This window comes from Ambystoma mexicanum, chromosome 5q, assembly GCF_040938575.1.
Source record: "Ambystoma mexicanum isolate Mex_15411 chromosome 5q, UKY_AmexF1_1, whole genome shotgun sequence".
NCBI lineage: Eukaryota > Metazoa > Chordata > Amphibia > Caudata > Ambystomatidae > Ambystoma > Ambystoma mexicanum.
The window spans coordinates 1,291,854,494-1,291,870,749 of NC_090933.1; the positions used below are offsets into that span (position 1 = coordinate 1,291,854,494).

Here is a 16,256-nt window from a genome sequence, read left to right on the forward strand (position 1 = left end):
CTCATAATGAGTTTGGCGGAAAAGCCACCGAATGAGCACCAAAATTATTTACTGTTACCGTCACCAGGTACCATGGATTTACCATGGGATTACAAATGGTGGTAGGATGGTGTAATTCCCCATTTTTGGAGTCCATTTGACTCCATTGGGATTTTGTCGACAGAATAAACACAGGCTGTAATACCACCACGATAATTCTGCCAATTTTGGCGGTAAGGTGAAAGATTTACCTCCATCAGAAAGAAGCTAGAGGCAAATCTTCCATTTTACAGTCTAACTCAAAGTTCACCACTGAGGTAATGCAGAGGTAAAATGGTGGTAACGGAATTACCATCATTTAATCTCAATTTTACCCGCACTGCCATACTTGTAATGGGGTCCAATGTTTTTTCTAACAGTCACGTGTCACAGACATTTTAAAAGAAGGCTTGTTACATTCAAATTAGTTCCACAGGACCTTTGTTGAAGGACTTGGAAAACCAATGATTTTTTTAAGTAAGTTCTCTTTCGCACCAAAACCCATCACAAACTCAGTTCGGAGTTGCCTTATGCTTTCATATTGGCTCCTGATCAATCAGTGAGAAATTAGGTTTCTTCTGGACAGCGCCACCAAATACAGTACTTTGCAATAATTACTGACCTAGTACCAATGTAGTTAAAAACACACACCAGAAAAGGGCTGTGCCTATTTTCTTTATCCTTCTTTTGGCCCATGCAAATTCACTTCCTTTCTTCATGTAATAAAGTTACTTTCAGGATTCCATATAGTTAATGAAATTCACTTCCCAGCATTCAGTGATTTATTTTACCTTGAAATTTCAATTGTGTTAAAAATGCTGTTCATGCATTGAATTTTGGTGATTGCACAGTTCTCTTCACTGCTAAAAGTGTCAAGCGATATGTTCTGCTTAATTGTAAAGTTTGCATCCAATTCAGCATTTTCTGAACATTGATTTGGTTTAAGTTCTTGTTTTCATTCAGCCCGGTATGGATTATTTGTGCCTTTCACTTTAAGAGAACTTCTTAATGTTCAGAGACTTTCAAAACCATTCTGCTTTAAAAAACATGACCCCTCCGATACAAAGTGTTTCTTGTTCTTTGAAGTTCAACAATGGACAAAAGGCCTTGGCGCGGAGATCTTCGAAATCGTGCTTTCGTAAAACACATGATTACTCTGCTACTAGATTCAAGGTATTTCAGCACAATGGAAATATTTATATGCGCTTCGCGGAACAGGTTTCTTACATTACAGAAACTCACTTGTCTGTTTAGGGGCTTTCCTCGCAGAGCACACAATCTGTAGCTTCTGCTGCTTGGAGTCCAACCTCTGCCCCTTTGACACCCCTGGACCGGCTCCTTGGCAAAGGGGAATGAGCACTTCATTTGAAAGAAAAATTGATGGCCTTTTCACGCGGCTCCCTTGTCTGCTGCCAGTCCGTTCCCTGGAGCTCTTGCCCCTACGCCAAGCTGTTTCAGGTCACATCTCCTGGCAGTCTTGAGCGTCTGTGTGCTGTGCCCCTCAGGCCTTTCCACGGCAGTTCCCTCCAACAGCCGCCTCTCTTAGGTTCTTTGCTTCTCATACAGGAGTCCCTGCTGCTGCTCCTCGTGTTGCTTTTTTCTCCTCCTTTTATAGACCTGCAACCCTCCAACAGTTTGCAGGTGTGCTTTCTCAATCAGCCTTGCATGACCATAATTAAGATGACATGCTTGTCCTTCACACCACTTTGCAGGCATCTTCCTCGTCCCAGTACCAAAGTGGTGAAAGTGTGTGGTGTTCATTACTCCCAGTTCCCTCTTCCTCGTCTCAGTACTAAAGTGGTGAGAGTGTATGGTGTTCATTACTCTCAGTTGCCTCTTCCTCGTCTCAGTACCGTCAAGTGTCCCATATAGGGATTTCAGACAAACTGACTTAAAATAACCGATAAAGGTCGGGGTAGGGTTAGGTTGGTAGTCATTTGGAAAAAGAAGACACCATGTCTCATCTAAGGTCATCACACTCCTAATCTTCAAGGACCCTCCAACCAGGTGATCCTCCCTCGCTTCTACGCACCCAGGGTAAGGATCCAAAAGTGATGACCTTTCCCTGGCCACATGTGCAAAGGATCCAAGGGGGTAAGAAGTGAGAATACTTTCAGGTTTCTCACACCAACCTCTGTCCAAAGTACTATTTTGGGCCTCACATTCTAACTAAATTAACTCTAAGGTCAAAATGGTAATGTCTTTGGCCTTGAGTGGTGTATAAATGTAAAAAAAAAAGGAAATATGCAACTCCAACACAAAAGCTTCCAGAAGGACAGAGTTCTTCGTTCCATAGGGTGATTCCCTTCCCCTGGATTTCTCTTCAATCTGTTTTATACTTTAAAGAATATCTGCTTGCCAGCTCTCTTCTTCGCTCTTTCATTCTCCCTTATCCTTTCTGTCACCCCCTGTCCCCACACCTCTTTCACTACAGGAGTTGTCTCGATTCACTATTGTCTCACCATCACCGACCTGTTGCCAACGCTTGTATTTGACTTTATGGACACATTGACTAGGTGTTTCATCTTCTCAACTCTCATGCTGGAGCTCCCGGAGATCACAAACTCAGGGTGGCCCTGAATCATGCTGTGCCCTTCTTGATTCCTTGCCTACATTTTCTGTTCCCTGCAACATTGTGTTTTTCTGACCTCTGCAACTGTATTCACTCTCCCCTCTGCTTCTCTGCTCTTTTTCACTGTTTATTCTCTGTTCTCTCGTCCTCTCACGACTCCCTCCCTCCTCCCGCCCTCCCTTTCTTTTCTATGCACTTATTCTATCAGAATTGTCCCTTGAGCTTGTATGATAGCAACAACATTTGTCTCTCTCCCGCCTCCCATACTTGTTCTCCGCCCCCCTTCCAGCACTATCTGAAATGTCGTCAGGCCTAGTACGATAGTCGCTTGTATTGTTCCTCTGCCTCCTTCTCATCAATTCTTCCTCTACTCTTGTAAAATTCCGGCTCTACCAGAAATGTCTTCAGGCCTAGTATGGTAGTCACCTGTCTGTTTCCCATTCCTTCCTATCTGTGTCTTTGCACTTGCTCTATCTGAAATGTTGTCAGGCCGAGTATGATAGTTAATTTCACATTCTTGTTCATGGCCTGTAAGAATGTCATTGTATTTTTCCCTTGTTCCCTCCCTTGCCATGAAGTGCTTTGAAACAAATTGTGTATAGGCGCTATATAAATAAAGTATCGTATCATATATCAGTTCCTTAGGTTTCTCTGGATCAACACAATTGGTTGTTAGTCTGTGTCTTTGTAGGTTATCTGGTGTACTCTCCAACCAGGTTTTCTCTCCTCTTGGTATACTTAAACTTAGCCCTTTGCCAGTTCTTCTGTACCCTTACCAGGACTTCCTCAGTTGATGTATTTTACACACTGTTCAACTTGACTTTGCCTGGTATGCGTCCTTAGCAGGGCTTTCTTATATGAATACTTTTGCAGCTTGCATCTACCGGGTATACTCTCCTGCCAGGGCTTTTCTCCTGTGGCTTGAAGCTGCCTGGTATACTCTCCTGCCAGGACTTTCCTCATATGTACACTGTGCACACTCACATACTAAATAGTCTCTTATACCCACCCAAGTTATTCTCTCTTGACTCACTGACTCTTGATGGCGTGTATAGGCGTTCCCACAGCAAGCCTACATCTCTGTGGCATTAGGTTCCTGTTTGCCGCCTCTGTCTTACAGCTTCTGTGCCCCTCGTGGCTTACACTATTCTGTTTTTCGTCTCTCCAGGCTTGGGCGGGGAGGATGCTGCCTTCCGACATCTGCGAATGCTGTGAAGCTTTTCATCTGCTTTTGGCATCCGTGCAGCATGTAGCTCCTTGTTGTCCGCTCCCCTCGGGTTCTTCGGGGAGCCGGTTGGCTCCATGGACCTCGCACCAACCCCGCAGTTTCTCGGGCAACACCAAGAGGACTAGAGTTCTCCAGCCAGCATCTGCCTGTCAGCTGGTCTGCTGGTTTCAGTCTCCTGGCAACTTGCCTTTCCTTGCAACAACTAGAGCGCGGCTTGTGCTCTTGGCCTCCATTGATCTTCATTACTCGGCACATCTTTCTTGTCCCAGTACGTTCGGATTTAGGAAAGAGGAAGTCTGTTCTAGGTGACTTGCTTGGATAGCCTGGAAAAGTATTTTCAGTCATGTTGAAAGGCAAATAAGTTCTTGGGGACTTGTATGAAAAGTTTGGAAAACTAGTTTCAAAAGTCAGGTTTCAGCGACTTGTGTACAAAGTATGGGGAGGTTTTCCAGAACCTTCCTAGGTGGGTGAGGGGAGGTATGAGCATATGGCATTAAGGAACGGGAAATGGATGGCGTATCCTCAAAGGAAAAAGGGGGATACCATGTCTAATCTGATGTCATGTCACTCCCCTGGAGGTCAATGCTGGGAAAGGAATGATGACACCATTGTAGTGATGACAACATTGGATTCTTCACGCTTGAAAGCACTGGGACATTTATAAAAACCACATTTTACATTTATCCTTACTCTGGGACTGTGCTTACAGACGCATGAATGAAAAGATTCTGGGTTTGCACTTTAAATCAAAACTAATAACATTCTGGCTACCCAACCAGGTGCTATAATCGTTGCCTAGGCCAAATTCGGGAAATGACTTGTCTGCATGAAATGAAACAAAATTGTATTTTGTTCTCCTTAGCTTCCCACCACTCCTTATGTGGTATGCTTACTGCTCACTATTAGGTTATGGCAAAAGATGAAGATTTGTGTTTACAGGTAAGTAATGTTTTCTTCTCCAGTATGATTAACTCTTAAGAGTCACAGTTACCCACGCAACCGCCTCTCTTTCAAATGGATTGTGTCCTCCAGCGTATTCCTCATCTTTGACATCTTTGACATGTAATGTCCAGCTTTGGCTGCTATGGAAAACTTTTTCGGCAGAGGGCGCCCTCGTCAATGGCTTCAAGTCGATGTCCCTCGAGGGCCTTCGTTGAGGGTGACGTCATCGGATGTTATAAGTAGCACGCACAGCGCCCGTTGGCCTCAGTTCCGTTATTCCGCAAGCGTGTTTGCTTCGAAACTTGGCACGCCTCGTTCAGTTGGATTGCGTTACCTCAATTGCGCAGTTACCTTTGAAAAATATGTCTTTCTCTTCAACTCCAACGACCCCTCGTTCCGAATTCAAAAAATGCAAGGAGTGCGGCTCCAAGCATCATCTGTCTGTGGTGCCTTGGCGAAGGCACGAGGCTAATAACTGTTCCAAGTTTCAAGCTATGACAGGAAAGGCCTTACGGGAACAAAAGGGGAAACTGCTGGTAGGCAAGTTATCCAAGCCCCATAAAAACCGACCTGTTAGTTCTTCGACCGCCAAGTCGAGAGACCTCTCTCCTCGGCATAAGGATGATAAAAAACGCTCAAGGTCCCGAAGTGGCTCCTGCCATTCTTTGTCCTCGACGAAGCGATCGAGGAGGAGGCACCATTGGTTGCCTTCCTCTTCGTCCTTGTCAGGCGGCATCCCCGAGAGGGTAAGATGCCCCTCCAAAAAGTTGCTGCCCGGAGAGTGGAAGCATTCCATGTAGCTATGCTAATAAAATGGAGAAGCAGGGTAAGGCTCTGTCCGCACCTTCTGTAGAAGTCGGCAAGAAGCAGTCTCGGCCCGGAACTCGCACATCCTTGAGCCCGGATGGACTGCGTGATTCGCATCGAGAGCCTAAGGAGGCCTCGAATGGACAAGGATCACTCGAGACATGGCGAGCGCTCGAGATCGACGCCTTCGAAGCCTGTAGAACCCTCGAGGCCTTCAGCGCCAAAACCATCGACGGGGCCGTCGATTTCATCTAGGCCTCCGGCACCATCGATGTCATTGTCGAAGCCAAAGCCGTCGACACCTAAGGAACCTATTCTGGCAGTTCTGCCCCAGGGCCTGAGGACCCTCTTAAGAAGGCTAAAACCAAATGTACATCGATACCTTCGAAACCAGTGAGTACCCCTGAAAAAATCTTCAATCCTCTGCCAAAGAAGGATTTTTCAAATCCCTCCCTTCCATCTTTGAAGAGGAGGAGAGATCAGATGGAGAGGATGCCCCTTTTGGGCTTCGGTATGGAACCCCCAATGACGCGGAATGCCTCATATCAGAAGAGAGCAAGATGCAAAATCTTTATGGCACCTTGCACAATGCCAGCGGCATTGACATCTCTCCTGAGTTGGAGTTCGGCAGGCCAGAACCAGGGGAGCATGCTGACTCCTCATACTGGCAACTGATGTCCAGAGTAGTGGAGTACCTAGGTTTGGCTGGACCCCCGGTACAGTTTGATCAGGATGAGCTGACGGGTATTCTAGACCAAGGTCAACCTACATATCCTATATTACCCTTCAATGTGGCTCTGAAAAAAAGGGTGGCAGATTTTGGGAGACCCCTGACACCAATCCGGCGGTGGACAAGTCCCTTACAAAGAAATACTGCCCCTCCGGAGAGTCTGGTGGTCCAGGCAGCCATGGCTACCTCCAACAAGGCAGCATAGCCTACCATTCCTCCCAATAGGGCCGACAAGTGCTTGGATGGATGGGCACGGAAAGGTATTTTCAGCTGGGAGTATGGCCCTGAAGTCGGCCATCTCCACATGTGCCTTAGCAACATTTTATACACTCTGTGGGAGTACATATCCATGGCGGTGGAGCATATTCCAGAAAGGTATGAAAGGAACGGCTTCCTGGCTATTATTAACGACAGCAAAGATGCCATGTGCGAGTCCCTTCAGTCTGGATTGGACACTGCGGATAGCATCAGCAGGTCCATGGCCATGAGCACCGTGATGCGCAGATTTGCGTGGTCGCAGAAGTCAGGTTTTGCACCGGATATGCAGGCCTGTCTTCTCAACATGCCATTTGATGGGTCTCACCTTTTTGGCAGCAAGGCTGACGAGAACCTTGAAAGGTTGCAGGCCTCGAAGGCGGCTGCCAAATCTTTTGGAACCTCAGCTTTTTTGTCCAGCGAGACAGCCTTGGAGGGGGCGATCTTTTCGCTACTACACCAGGTGGAGGTCCCAAGCCAACTCCAGCTGCAGCTACCTTGCCATCAGTGTCTGCAGCAACCGCTTCAAAACCACTTTGAGAGCTTGCATCACGTGTCACCGGTGAGGGGCAGACTGTCTCAGCATCTCGAAGAATGGCGAGCCATTACTTGTCTCAGATGCGTGAGCTCTGGAGACAATAGCCCATGGTTACTTCCTACCATTCATAACGCAGCCTCACACCAATCCAGCGGGGAAACACTCTTTGAGCATTCCATATCCGCTCCTTGTGCAGGAAATATGAACCCTGCTAGAGAAAGGCGCTAAAGGACCACTCCCTGTAGCGGAGAGGAACAAGGGTTGATATTCCCCATATTTTTTTATTCCCAAGAAGGACGGAGGACTGAGACCAATGTTGGACTTGAGATACTTGAACAAGTTCCTCAGGAAGGACAAATTCAAGATGGTCACGCTCTCTCAGATCCTTCAGGCCCTCCAATTACAGGATTGATTGGTGTCATTGGACATTCAGGGTGCTTATTTTCATGTGCCAATCCATCTCAAGCACAGGAAATACCTGAGGTTCGGCGTAGATGGCTTGCACTATCAGATTAGAGTCCTGCCTTTCGGGGTTGACCTCCGCCCGAAGGTGTTCACCAAACTGATGGTGGTAGTGGCAGCGAGTCTCAGGAGAAGGGGGATTTCACATCTACCCCTACCTAGACGATTGGCTGATCAGGGCACGTTCTCCCGAACAAGCCTTGGATCACCTCAGCGTTACCTGTCACTCCCTACACAGACTTCTCCCTCAATTTCAAGAAGTCTCACATGACACCTTCCCAACAGCTCCAGTATATCGGGGCTGTTTTAGACATGTCCTTGGGAAAGTGCTTGCCATCCAAGGTGAGGGCTCAAGACATTCTCCAGATGGTAACAAAGTTTCAGAATGCCCGCTGTCTCCCGGCCTTCAAATTCCTAAGGTTGCTCAGTCTCATGGCATCCTGCATTTATCTGGTGCCAGAGGCCCGTCTACGAATGAGATCCTTACAGTGGGCTCTCCGAACACAATGATTCCAGTCCTATTACATGTGCCGATCAAAGTTACGCAGGATCTTCTATGGTGGGCCTGTGAGGAAAATATCCTGAAGGGAGATCCTTTTTGGCAACCATGGCCGGAGACGACTGTAGTGACGGACGCCTCACTCACGGGGTGGGGAGCCCACACACACGATCTGACATCCATTAGTCGTTGGTCTCCATCGGAGTCCAAACTACATATCAATCTTTTGGAGCTGAGGGCAAACAGACTAGCGTTGAAAGTCTTCCTGCCCTCAGTCAGGGGAAACAATGTCCCTATAATGACGGACAATACGGTGGCTATGCATTACCTCAACAAAAGAGGTGGTGTAGGGTTACTGGCACTGTGCAGAGAGGCAATGCAGCTCTGGTACTGGGCAATTCGGGAAGGAATCTCCCTATCAGCAGTTCACTTGGCCGGGGAGGAGAATTCGGCGGATGCTCTGAGCAGGCAGAGCACAGTCTCCCACGAGTGGGAACTAGCTCAGGAAGTCCTTCAAGAGATCTTCGGCCTTTGGGGAACCCCTCAAGTAGATCTGTTTGCTACCAGGATAAACCAGAAGTGTGAAAGTTACTGCTCAAGGGAATTTCCTCCGAGAGGAGCTCTAGGAGAAGCGTTTGTGGTGGATTGGGATTTTCCACTGCATTTGCGTTTCTGCCGGTCCCCAGCATTCCTCAAGTAATTAGGAGCTTGAGATGGTTCAGGAACCACATGATCCTTATTGCCCCGGATTGAGCCAGAAGGATATGGTACCCGGACCTTCTGGACATGTCCATCTGTCCTCCGATACGCCTTCCACAAAGAGAGGGCCTTCTCTCGCAAAGGGAGGGTCAGGTTCTGCATTCAGAGTTCAACACTCTCATGACGTGATGGAGGTGTTGCTTTCGCCAAGAATGCCAGCAACAAAATCTCTGTACCGTTGAAATAAGTTTTGCGACTGGTGCAGGGAAAAGAATGTTGATCCTTTTCTATGTTCTACTCCGTATGTGCTCTCCTTTCTGCTTTCATTAGCACACAAAGGTCTTAACATTGGGTCCATTAAGGGTTATCTAGCAGCGCTCTCCATATTCAAGCACTCATCGGAGGAATGTTCCTACTTCAAAATTCCATTAGGGAATCAATTTCTGAAAGGGTTCACGAAAGTGTTCCCACCTTCTGCTTTTCAGGTTCCAGTTTGGGACCTTAACCTGGTTCTAAAATTCCTAATGTGTGCACCATTTGAACCTTTGCACACATGTCCAATGAGGTGATTAACCTTCAAGACTATACTGTTGGTTGCTCTAACATCTGCACATAGAGTGAGCGAGTTGCAGGAACTCTCTTCAAATACACCCTTTACCATATTCCACAAGGACAGGGTTGCGTTGAGGGTTAAACCCCCCTTCCTACCTAAAATAGTATCTCAGACTTCCATTTAAATCAGAAAATTGTTCTGCTGGCATTTTATCCTACGCCGCATCACAGTAAAGAGGAAGAAAGCCTCCATAGATTGGACCCTAGAAGAGCTTTAAGCTTTTATGTGTCTAGGATGTCCAAGTTGAGAGTGGACGACCAGCTCTTTATAGGATATACTGGACACAAGTTCGGGCAAGCTGTATCACAACAGACTTTGTCCAGGTGGATCACCCTTACGATTTCAGAATGTTACAGACTGGCGGGCAAGGACCCTCAAGAGGGTTTGCGGGCACACTCCACCAGGGCCATTGCGTCTTTGGCAGCCCTGCAAAGGGGAGTCCCCATTCGAAACATCTGTGATGCTGCAACGTGGTCATCGTTGCACACATTTATCAAGCATTATTGTTTGGATACTTCCCACGCTGAGGATGTTGCTTTTGGTAAGGCGACACTTTATTCTGCCATGTGACAATTGGAAAATCTAAATTCTCCACCCTCCTCCAGTCTTGGATACTGCTTTGGGAGTCTGTAAAAGATGAGGAATATGTTGGAGGACACAATCCATTCGAAGAACAAGTTACTTATCAACTGGTAAGGTTCTTTCGACTGGATGTTCCTCATCACCCTCCCATCCTACCCCTCTGTAGAATTTCCCATGCTATTACAGTTTTTGTTCCAACAAGGCTGACTACTGCCTGCCTGTACTAACGGGCAACTTTGCTAACACGAGGAGGGGAAAAACAGAACTGTGGCCAACAGGCGCCATGCGTGCTACTTATAACATCCGATGACGTCACCTCGACGGAGGCCCTCGAGGGACATCGACTCAACACCATTGACACAAGGTGCCCTCTGCCGAAAAAGTTTTCTGAAGCAGCCGAAGCTGGACATTACATGTCAAAGATAAGGAATACGTTGGAGTAGCATCCAGTCGAAAGAACGTTACTAGTTAGTAAATAACTGTTCTTCTGTGTTTGATGAGAAGGGTAAACATAAAGCCTAGCTACAGCATTTCATGCAGCTAAATTAATTACAGAACCTTCCAATTAAACAGATCTGTCTTAGTACTTAGAATAATTCAGTGAAAATGTGTTAACATTATCAAACAGATTGTGAATTTATAAAGAATTCTTGTGCTGTATAGCCACGCTGTTCAGGTATTGAGGGCAGTAAACGTAGACCACAGTACGAATGAATGTGAGCATTTATTTTAAGCATATGTCCAACTGCATTAAGAATGGGCCAGTAGCACTTGCATTGTGTTGTACTTTTCAGGCGTTTGTTGCAATGGTGAAAAGGGAACAGGAAGAAGCTGAGCGTCAGCGACAAAAGGAGGAGGAGGAGAGAAAGAAGAAGCAGGAAGAGCTACGGAGGAAGAAGCGTATCCTAGAGGCATCTTTTGACGGGGATGTGGATGAGATCCTTGCTGTGTTAAAGGAGGTCAGAACATGCAATAAATGCAATATTATGTTCATATGTACTTATACATTTATTTTACAGTTTTACTAAAGTGCTGCCAGCCGCATCTCGTCCACTTCAAAACTCTTCAATGGAGGGTGCAGGAATAAGGAGGGTGTCGGGTGACAGTGATCGCTGATTTTCTTGGGCGATAGTAAGGGGCAAGCATTCACACAGTGTTTGATGAGTAGGCACAGTTTCACTGCTTGTTCAAGCAAACCTCATTATGAAGGTGGATGTTGTAGGGGAGGCATGGTATCACAAGTTTGACACAGAAACAATGGATGCAATTTATAAAACCTTTGTTGAAGTTGTTGGGGCTGGAAAAACTCCTACCTTGCCCTATAACTGAGATGGGAGTAGTCTCGACCAACAAACGATTAACAAAACAGTCCTAGTGGAATCCGTCAAATCAAAATGGCCTTTGAAGACCTAATGCCTGCCCTATCCCTTGTACAAAAAAAGTGTATAAAGGAGAAATGTATGCAAAGGAAAAATCAGTGTTCAAAAGAATAAATGTGGTTGAACCAGCTCTCTCTCCTCCCCACGTTAGGCCTCACGAAGTAAGGCAGTCCCTGTAGGCATGATGACACACTCTGGCTCGGTTTCCACACAATAAGCAGTTCAGCAACATGGATTGAGACCCGCTTGGCCTTCCACGTTAAAGTCTTTTTTCCTGACATCAAAATATTGGTTCACGTCGGTCTCCCTCTGTCGGGCTCATATCTCTTCATACACAGTTCACATGGGTCCCCCTCTGTCAGGCTTAGACCTTTTCAACACAAAGTTCAACAAAACCTTCAAAGGGGCTCCATTCCCCAATCTTATTTCACTTCGGGTCTCCCTCAGCCCTGCTCAGATCCCTCTCGAGCGTCTAAGACCTTTGAATGTGCGTGTCTTTCTTTACAGATCTCTGCAGGACCACTTCGACTAAAAGTTCAAATTTCAACTTCCACTCTCCCCTTCTTTAGGAGTTAATTCTGCTTCTCCAGCATGGGGTCTGGCATGGATTCACATGCTCATAAATATTCCCCGTCGTCAGGCTGGGAATCCTCAGTAAAAGAAAAAACAGTTTCACTTTCACTTACAAACTGTATTTGTTGTTTAAACCAATCCCTGTCCTCTGGGTCATACTTCCCCCATCCAATGATGGTCCTTTCCCAAAGCCCCTCCTCTGGCAGCCATCTTCAGATTTTTACTGCACACTTCAGTGTTGGGAGTCCTCGAGTTTGCTCTGCGAGCTACTTCTATGTTTTTTCATGTTTTCGATAAAACAAGGTTCTATTTTTGTTTGAAAGGAGCCTATGTGCTCTCTTCTCCATCTGCTGACATCGGGGATCCATTGTCGGTGAATTTTAGCACCCCTCACGGGCAAAGATCGTAGAAGTTTCAAGAAGGCCATCGTGCCTACTTTGTGCCCTCCGACCATGATGGAGGAGAAAGAAGGAAGATCCTTCTTCAAGTCCTGCTTCAAGTGCGGGCTACGAAATGTGTTTGTTGAAGACAAGCACCTGCAATGCCTATACTGCCTGCATCCAGACCACAAGGAAGGAGAATGCGAGATATGCCTCAGTTCCACCAAGAAGACGACGAAGGATAGGCACAGTAGACTGGTGACGTGGCTGAACGCCAAGGCCTCTGCCCCGTGCTCCAAGCAGGGTCATGCTTCACCCAGGACCAACTGGTCCCAGAAGCGGTCTTCTAAGTTCTTTGAGGGTGCCTCATTCCTGAAGGCCCAATACGAGGCTAAAAAACGCAAGTCCGGGTCCCCCGGGGTCACAGCGGAAGCGGGTCCCACGGTGGACAGGGCGCGATCGACATCACCCTCCCCCTCCATTTCCAGCCGGTAACCAAGCTCCTCCTCCAAAATGAAATCGCCCAACCCGGCTGTATTGCTTCTATTTGGCTATAAGGGAAGAACACCAACACTTACGTCTCCCCAGCTCCTTCTCGCAATAACAAATAATTGGACTCAGGCTAGCAGAAGAGATACACACACACTATATAAGGTTATACAAATACATATACACAGATAGATTAGAATATAAATGGCATCACTGTGATCCATGAAGCAGAAGAAAACTTCATCTTGGCCACCAAACAACACTGCTTAGTCCCTCAGCAGGTGGGCGAAGAGATTTTTATTGTCAATGGGGTCTGAAGCGGAGCGTCCGCCCTATCACGAGACTGCAACACTCAGGGTTTAACAACCACCTTTCCATGATGCCCTCTCCTTTATGGGGCACCCCTCTTCCCCCTCCAAATTGTGTTCTTCCTTCGGCCGAAAGGCAGATCACAAGTCGAAGAGACAAGGGGTTGCAAAATCCTGTTGAACGTGTAAAAACCCAGCGCTTCTCTACTTGCATGCATTCCCAGACACCTTATCGTACAGCTGCAGCGCACTCCAACTCCCCTTCTCTATTCTTCCTTCACTCGACAATACAATAACTATTCTCTGTAGTCAGTCCGCTTGCAAAATATCCATGTGACCTTGCTCTGTTTTCCCTGCTACTTGTTCATTCTGTGAGGCCAACGAAAGCGCAGACTTTATTACTTCAATGGTAGATGAGTGTTCAAAATGGCTGTGCACCGACCCGACGCCATTTTATTCTGGCTCGCATTCTACATAATAGCATTGCACTCCATCCCTTGAACACTCAACTACCATAACCGTTATGTTGTTCAGAAGAAGACCAAAACCTATAAATCATTCTCCATATATTAGGAATACATCAAATACAACAACAAAGACCAAACAAAACTATAATAATACCAAAAAGCCAAAATAAAGCAGAACACAATGATTCAGGAATCCAGGATAATAAATATTCCCAACTGTTTTCATATTGATCTTGTATTACCTTTGCAATAAGACCCTTAATATTTTTAATATGTTTTTCGATAGAGCAGGAATCATCACCTAGATCGAAACAACACATGCCTTCTACCACTCCACAACCTAAGTTATGTTTCAAAAACAAATAATCAATAGCTGCTCTATTCTGAAGAATAGCTTTTCTAAAACGTACAAATTGTAAATTAGAGGCGCTGTAACATAGCCTTGTTTTACTCCCCTATTTTGGGGAACTTTAGCAGTGGTATGGCCTTCTTGGTCTAACTTCAATTTTACTGAGTTATCTTGATGTAAGAGTCTGAGATAGTATAATAAACCTTCAGGGCAGCCCATTAGTTTCAATTTCCACCACAAGCGGCTTCTAGGGATGGAATCGAAAGCCGCTGTGAAATCTATATATAAGGCGTAAAGTGGGGCAGCCCCCCTTCTCTTCGCTCTAGATCGTAATAGATCATAACCATGATATTATGGGAGGTGGAGTATCCCTGTCTAAACCCACTTTGAAATTTAGATAGTATGCCGGAACCCTCTACCCATAGTTGGAGCTCTTTTAACAAAAGTGAGGCAAATATCTTCCCTATAGCATCTAACATTGAAAGCAACCTATAGTTGCTTGGGTCTAATCTATTTCCCTTTTTAAATACGGGGATTAATATCGCTGTTTGCCATGAACGGGGTATTTTACCTGATTTTAGAATCTTCTCAAATAATACCCCCAGCAGGCTGGCCCAGAACTCAGGGTACGATTTAATAACAATATTAGCTAATCCGTTAGGGCCTGGTGCATGAGAAGATTTTATCTCTTTGATCTTATTCAATATGAGTTTGTATGATAAGTCAATAGGTGCCACTGGTGGGGAACTCCCCAATGCTGTTAGTTTATCGTCCTCTGACTCGATATTCCGATTTTCCAAGAATTTTGTCGACACCCTAGCTTGAATGGGGTTGGCTAGTGCCCCATTTTGAACACCTCGAGCCTCGCCCAAAAGGGACCAGATATTACGAGTCTTTCCTTCACATATGGTCTTCACCAATCTTTGCCAGGAAAGAACCTTATCCGCCCTTCTTTTCTCCTTAATGGCTGATCATATCTGTTTTTAATCCCCCTGACCTTTGCATAATATCCCTCCCCGGGGGCCATTGATTTCTTGGCCTTGCGAAGCTCAGCTCTGAGATTCCTTTTCACATCTCTGATCATCTTATCATAGGGACGTTTTTTCCCCTCCAGTCCTATCATAACCCCCATAGGTGCCGCAGCATGCTTTCCAGCAAAAGCATGGATCCAGTCCTCTATAGAGTCAATTGACATCTCATTAAAATTAGGGAGCTGATTGGCTCCTGCGACCCCCAGAGCTTCAATAGCGAGTATTATATTTCTATCTGACCAGGAAATCCTGGTGGCCGCTTTATTAGTTTTCACAATACCCATGTTACTGGGCAAGGGCTCCACTCTAGGAATATTAAACTCACATTTCAGGGCAGCATGGTCACTCCATTCATTGGGGATAACTATCATGTCCTCCACCTGTAGTTGGATCTTGGGACACAGAAATATATAGTCCAACGTACTAGGCGAGTTACCATTTGACCATGTATAATGCCCTGGATGGTCGCTAGTTGTTCTACCATTGAGCATTTCCATATCCCAAGACTCAAACAGATATTCCCATGCTCCACCCTCAAGGTCCTTTTTTATTGTGGACCATGACTCCCTTCTCTTTTAATTTAGGGTTCTGCAATTTACCCCCGTGCCCTGTCATATGGCAGTTAAAGTCACCAACAACTATTATTCCTTTATCGTCAGATATGGACAGCCAATTTGCCAATAGGTCGTGGAGGGAGTCTTGCAGTTGCTCACTTAGCACCGCCCCAGGGGGATTGTATAAACTCACCAGTAAAAGTGTACCCTTGGGGCCCTTATTGTCAAAGATCACTTTGACTGCGATCATGTTGCTTTCAAGATTACAATGAATCTGTCTCGAGCCCAAAGTATTAGCCACACCTATAATCAATCCACCATATGGCCTGCCTTTTTCTCCTCTTTTGGCTGCCGAATGGTATATCACATAGCCATATAATATCTTGTAAACAGAAACAACTATGCTTATCGAGCAGTTTCGTAGAGCCCTCCTATGATAAAAGATTTGCGAAGCCCCGACAGTTCCAAGATAGTATGGAAAGATCTCATTGTTTTGATAAAATCTGGGGGAGTGCATCCACCAACCATTTTAATACTTGTTGGACATCTGATGCCTCAACCTTCTTTCCCTTTGGTGAGCTTGAGCAATCTACTACTACCAGCGGGATCTCTGCCTCTCCAATCGGGCAGCTCAGGTCTATTTCATTTAGGTCGGCGTCAACTTCAACATCCACTGCTTTCAGCTCCTCTTTATAGCTTCTCAATAATTCGGCTGTGGATAGGAATTTACAATGTAGTGCAGATACTTTAGGGTTTGGGCCTTTCAGTGGTTCCACAAATT

General features: G+C 45.9%; 1 protein-coding gene across 3 annotated transcripts in view; it reads left to right on the plus strand.

Moving 5' to 3' along the window:
- Nucleotides 1-16,256, plus strand: part of IQANK1 (IQ motif and ankyrin repeat containing 1) — a 1,215,835-nt gene that overhangs the window by 480,621 nt on the left and 718,958 nt on the right. For all 3 annotated transcript variants that reach the window (XM_069621882.1, XM_069621881.1, XM_069621883.1), the window contains exon 5: nt 10,740-10,904. In XM_069621882.1, the coding sequence (XP_069477983.1) occupies nt 10,740-10,904 (165 nt within the window). The remainder of the gene's footprint in view (nt 1-10,739; nt 10,905-16,256) is intronic.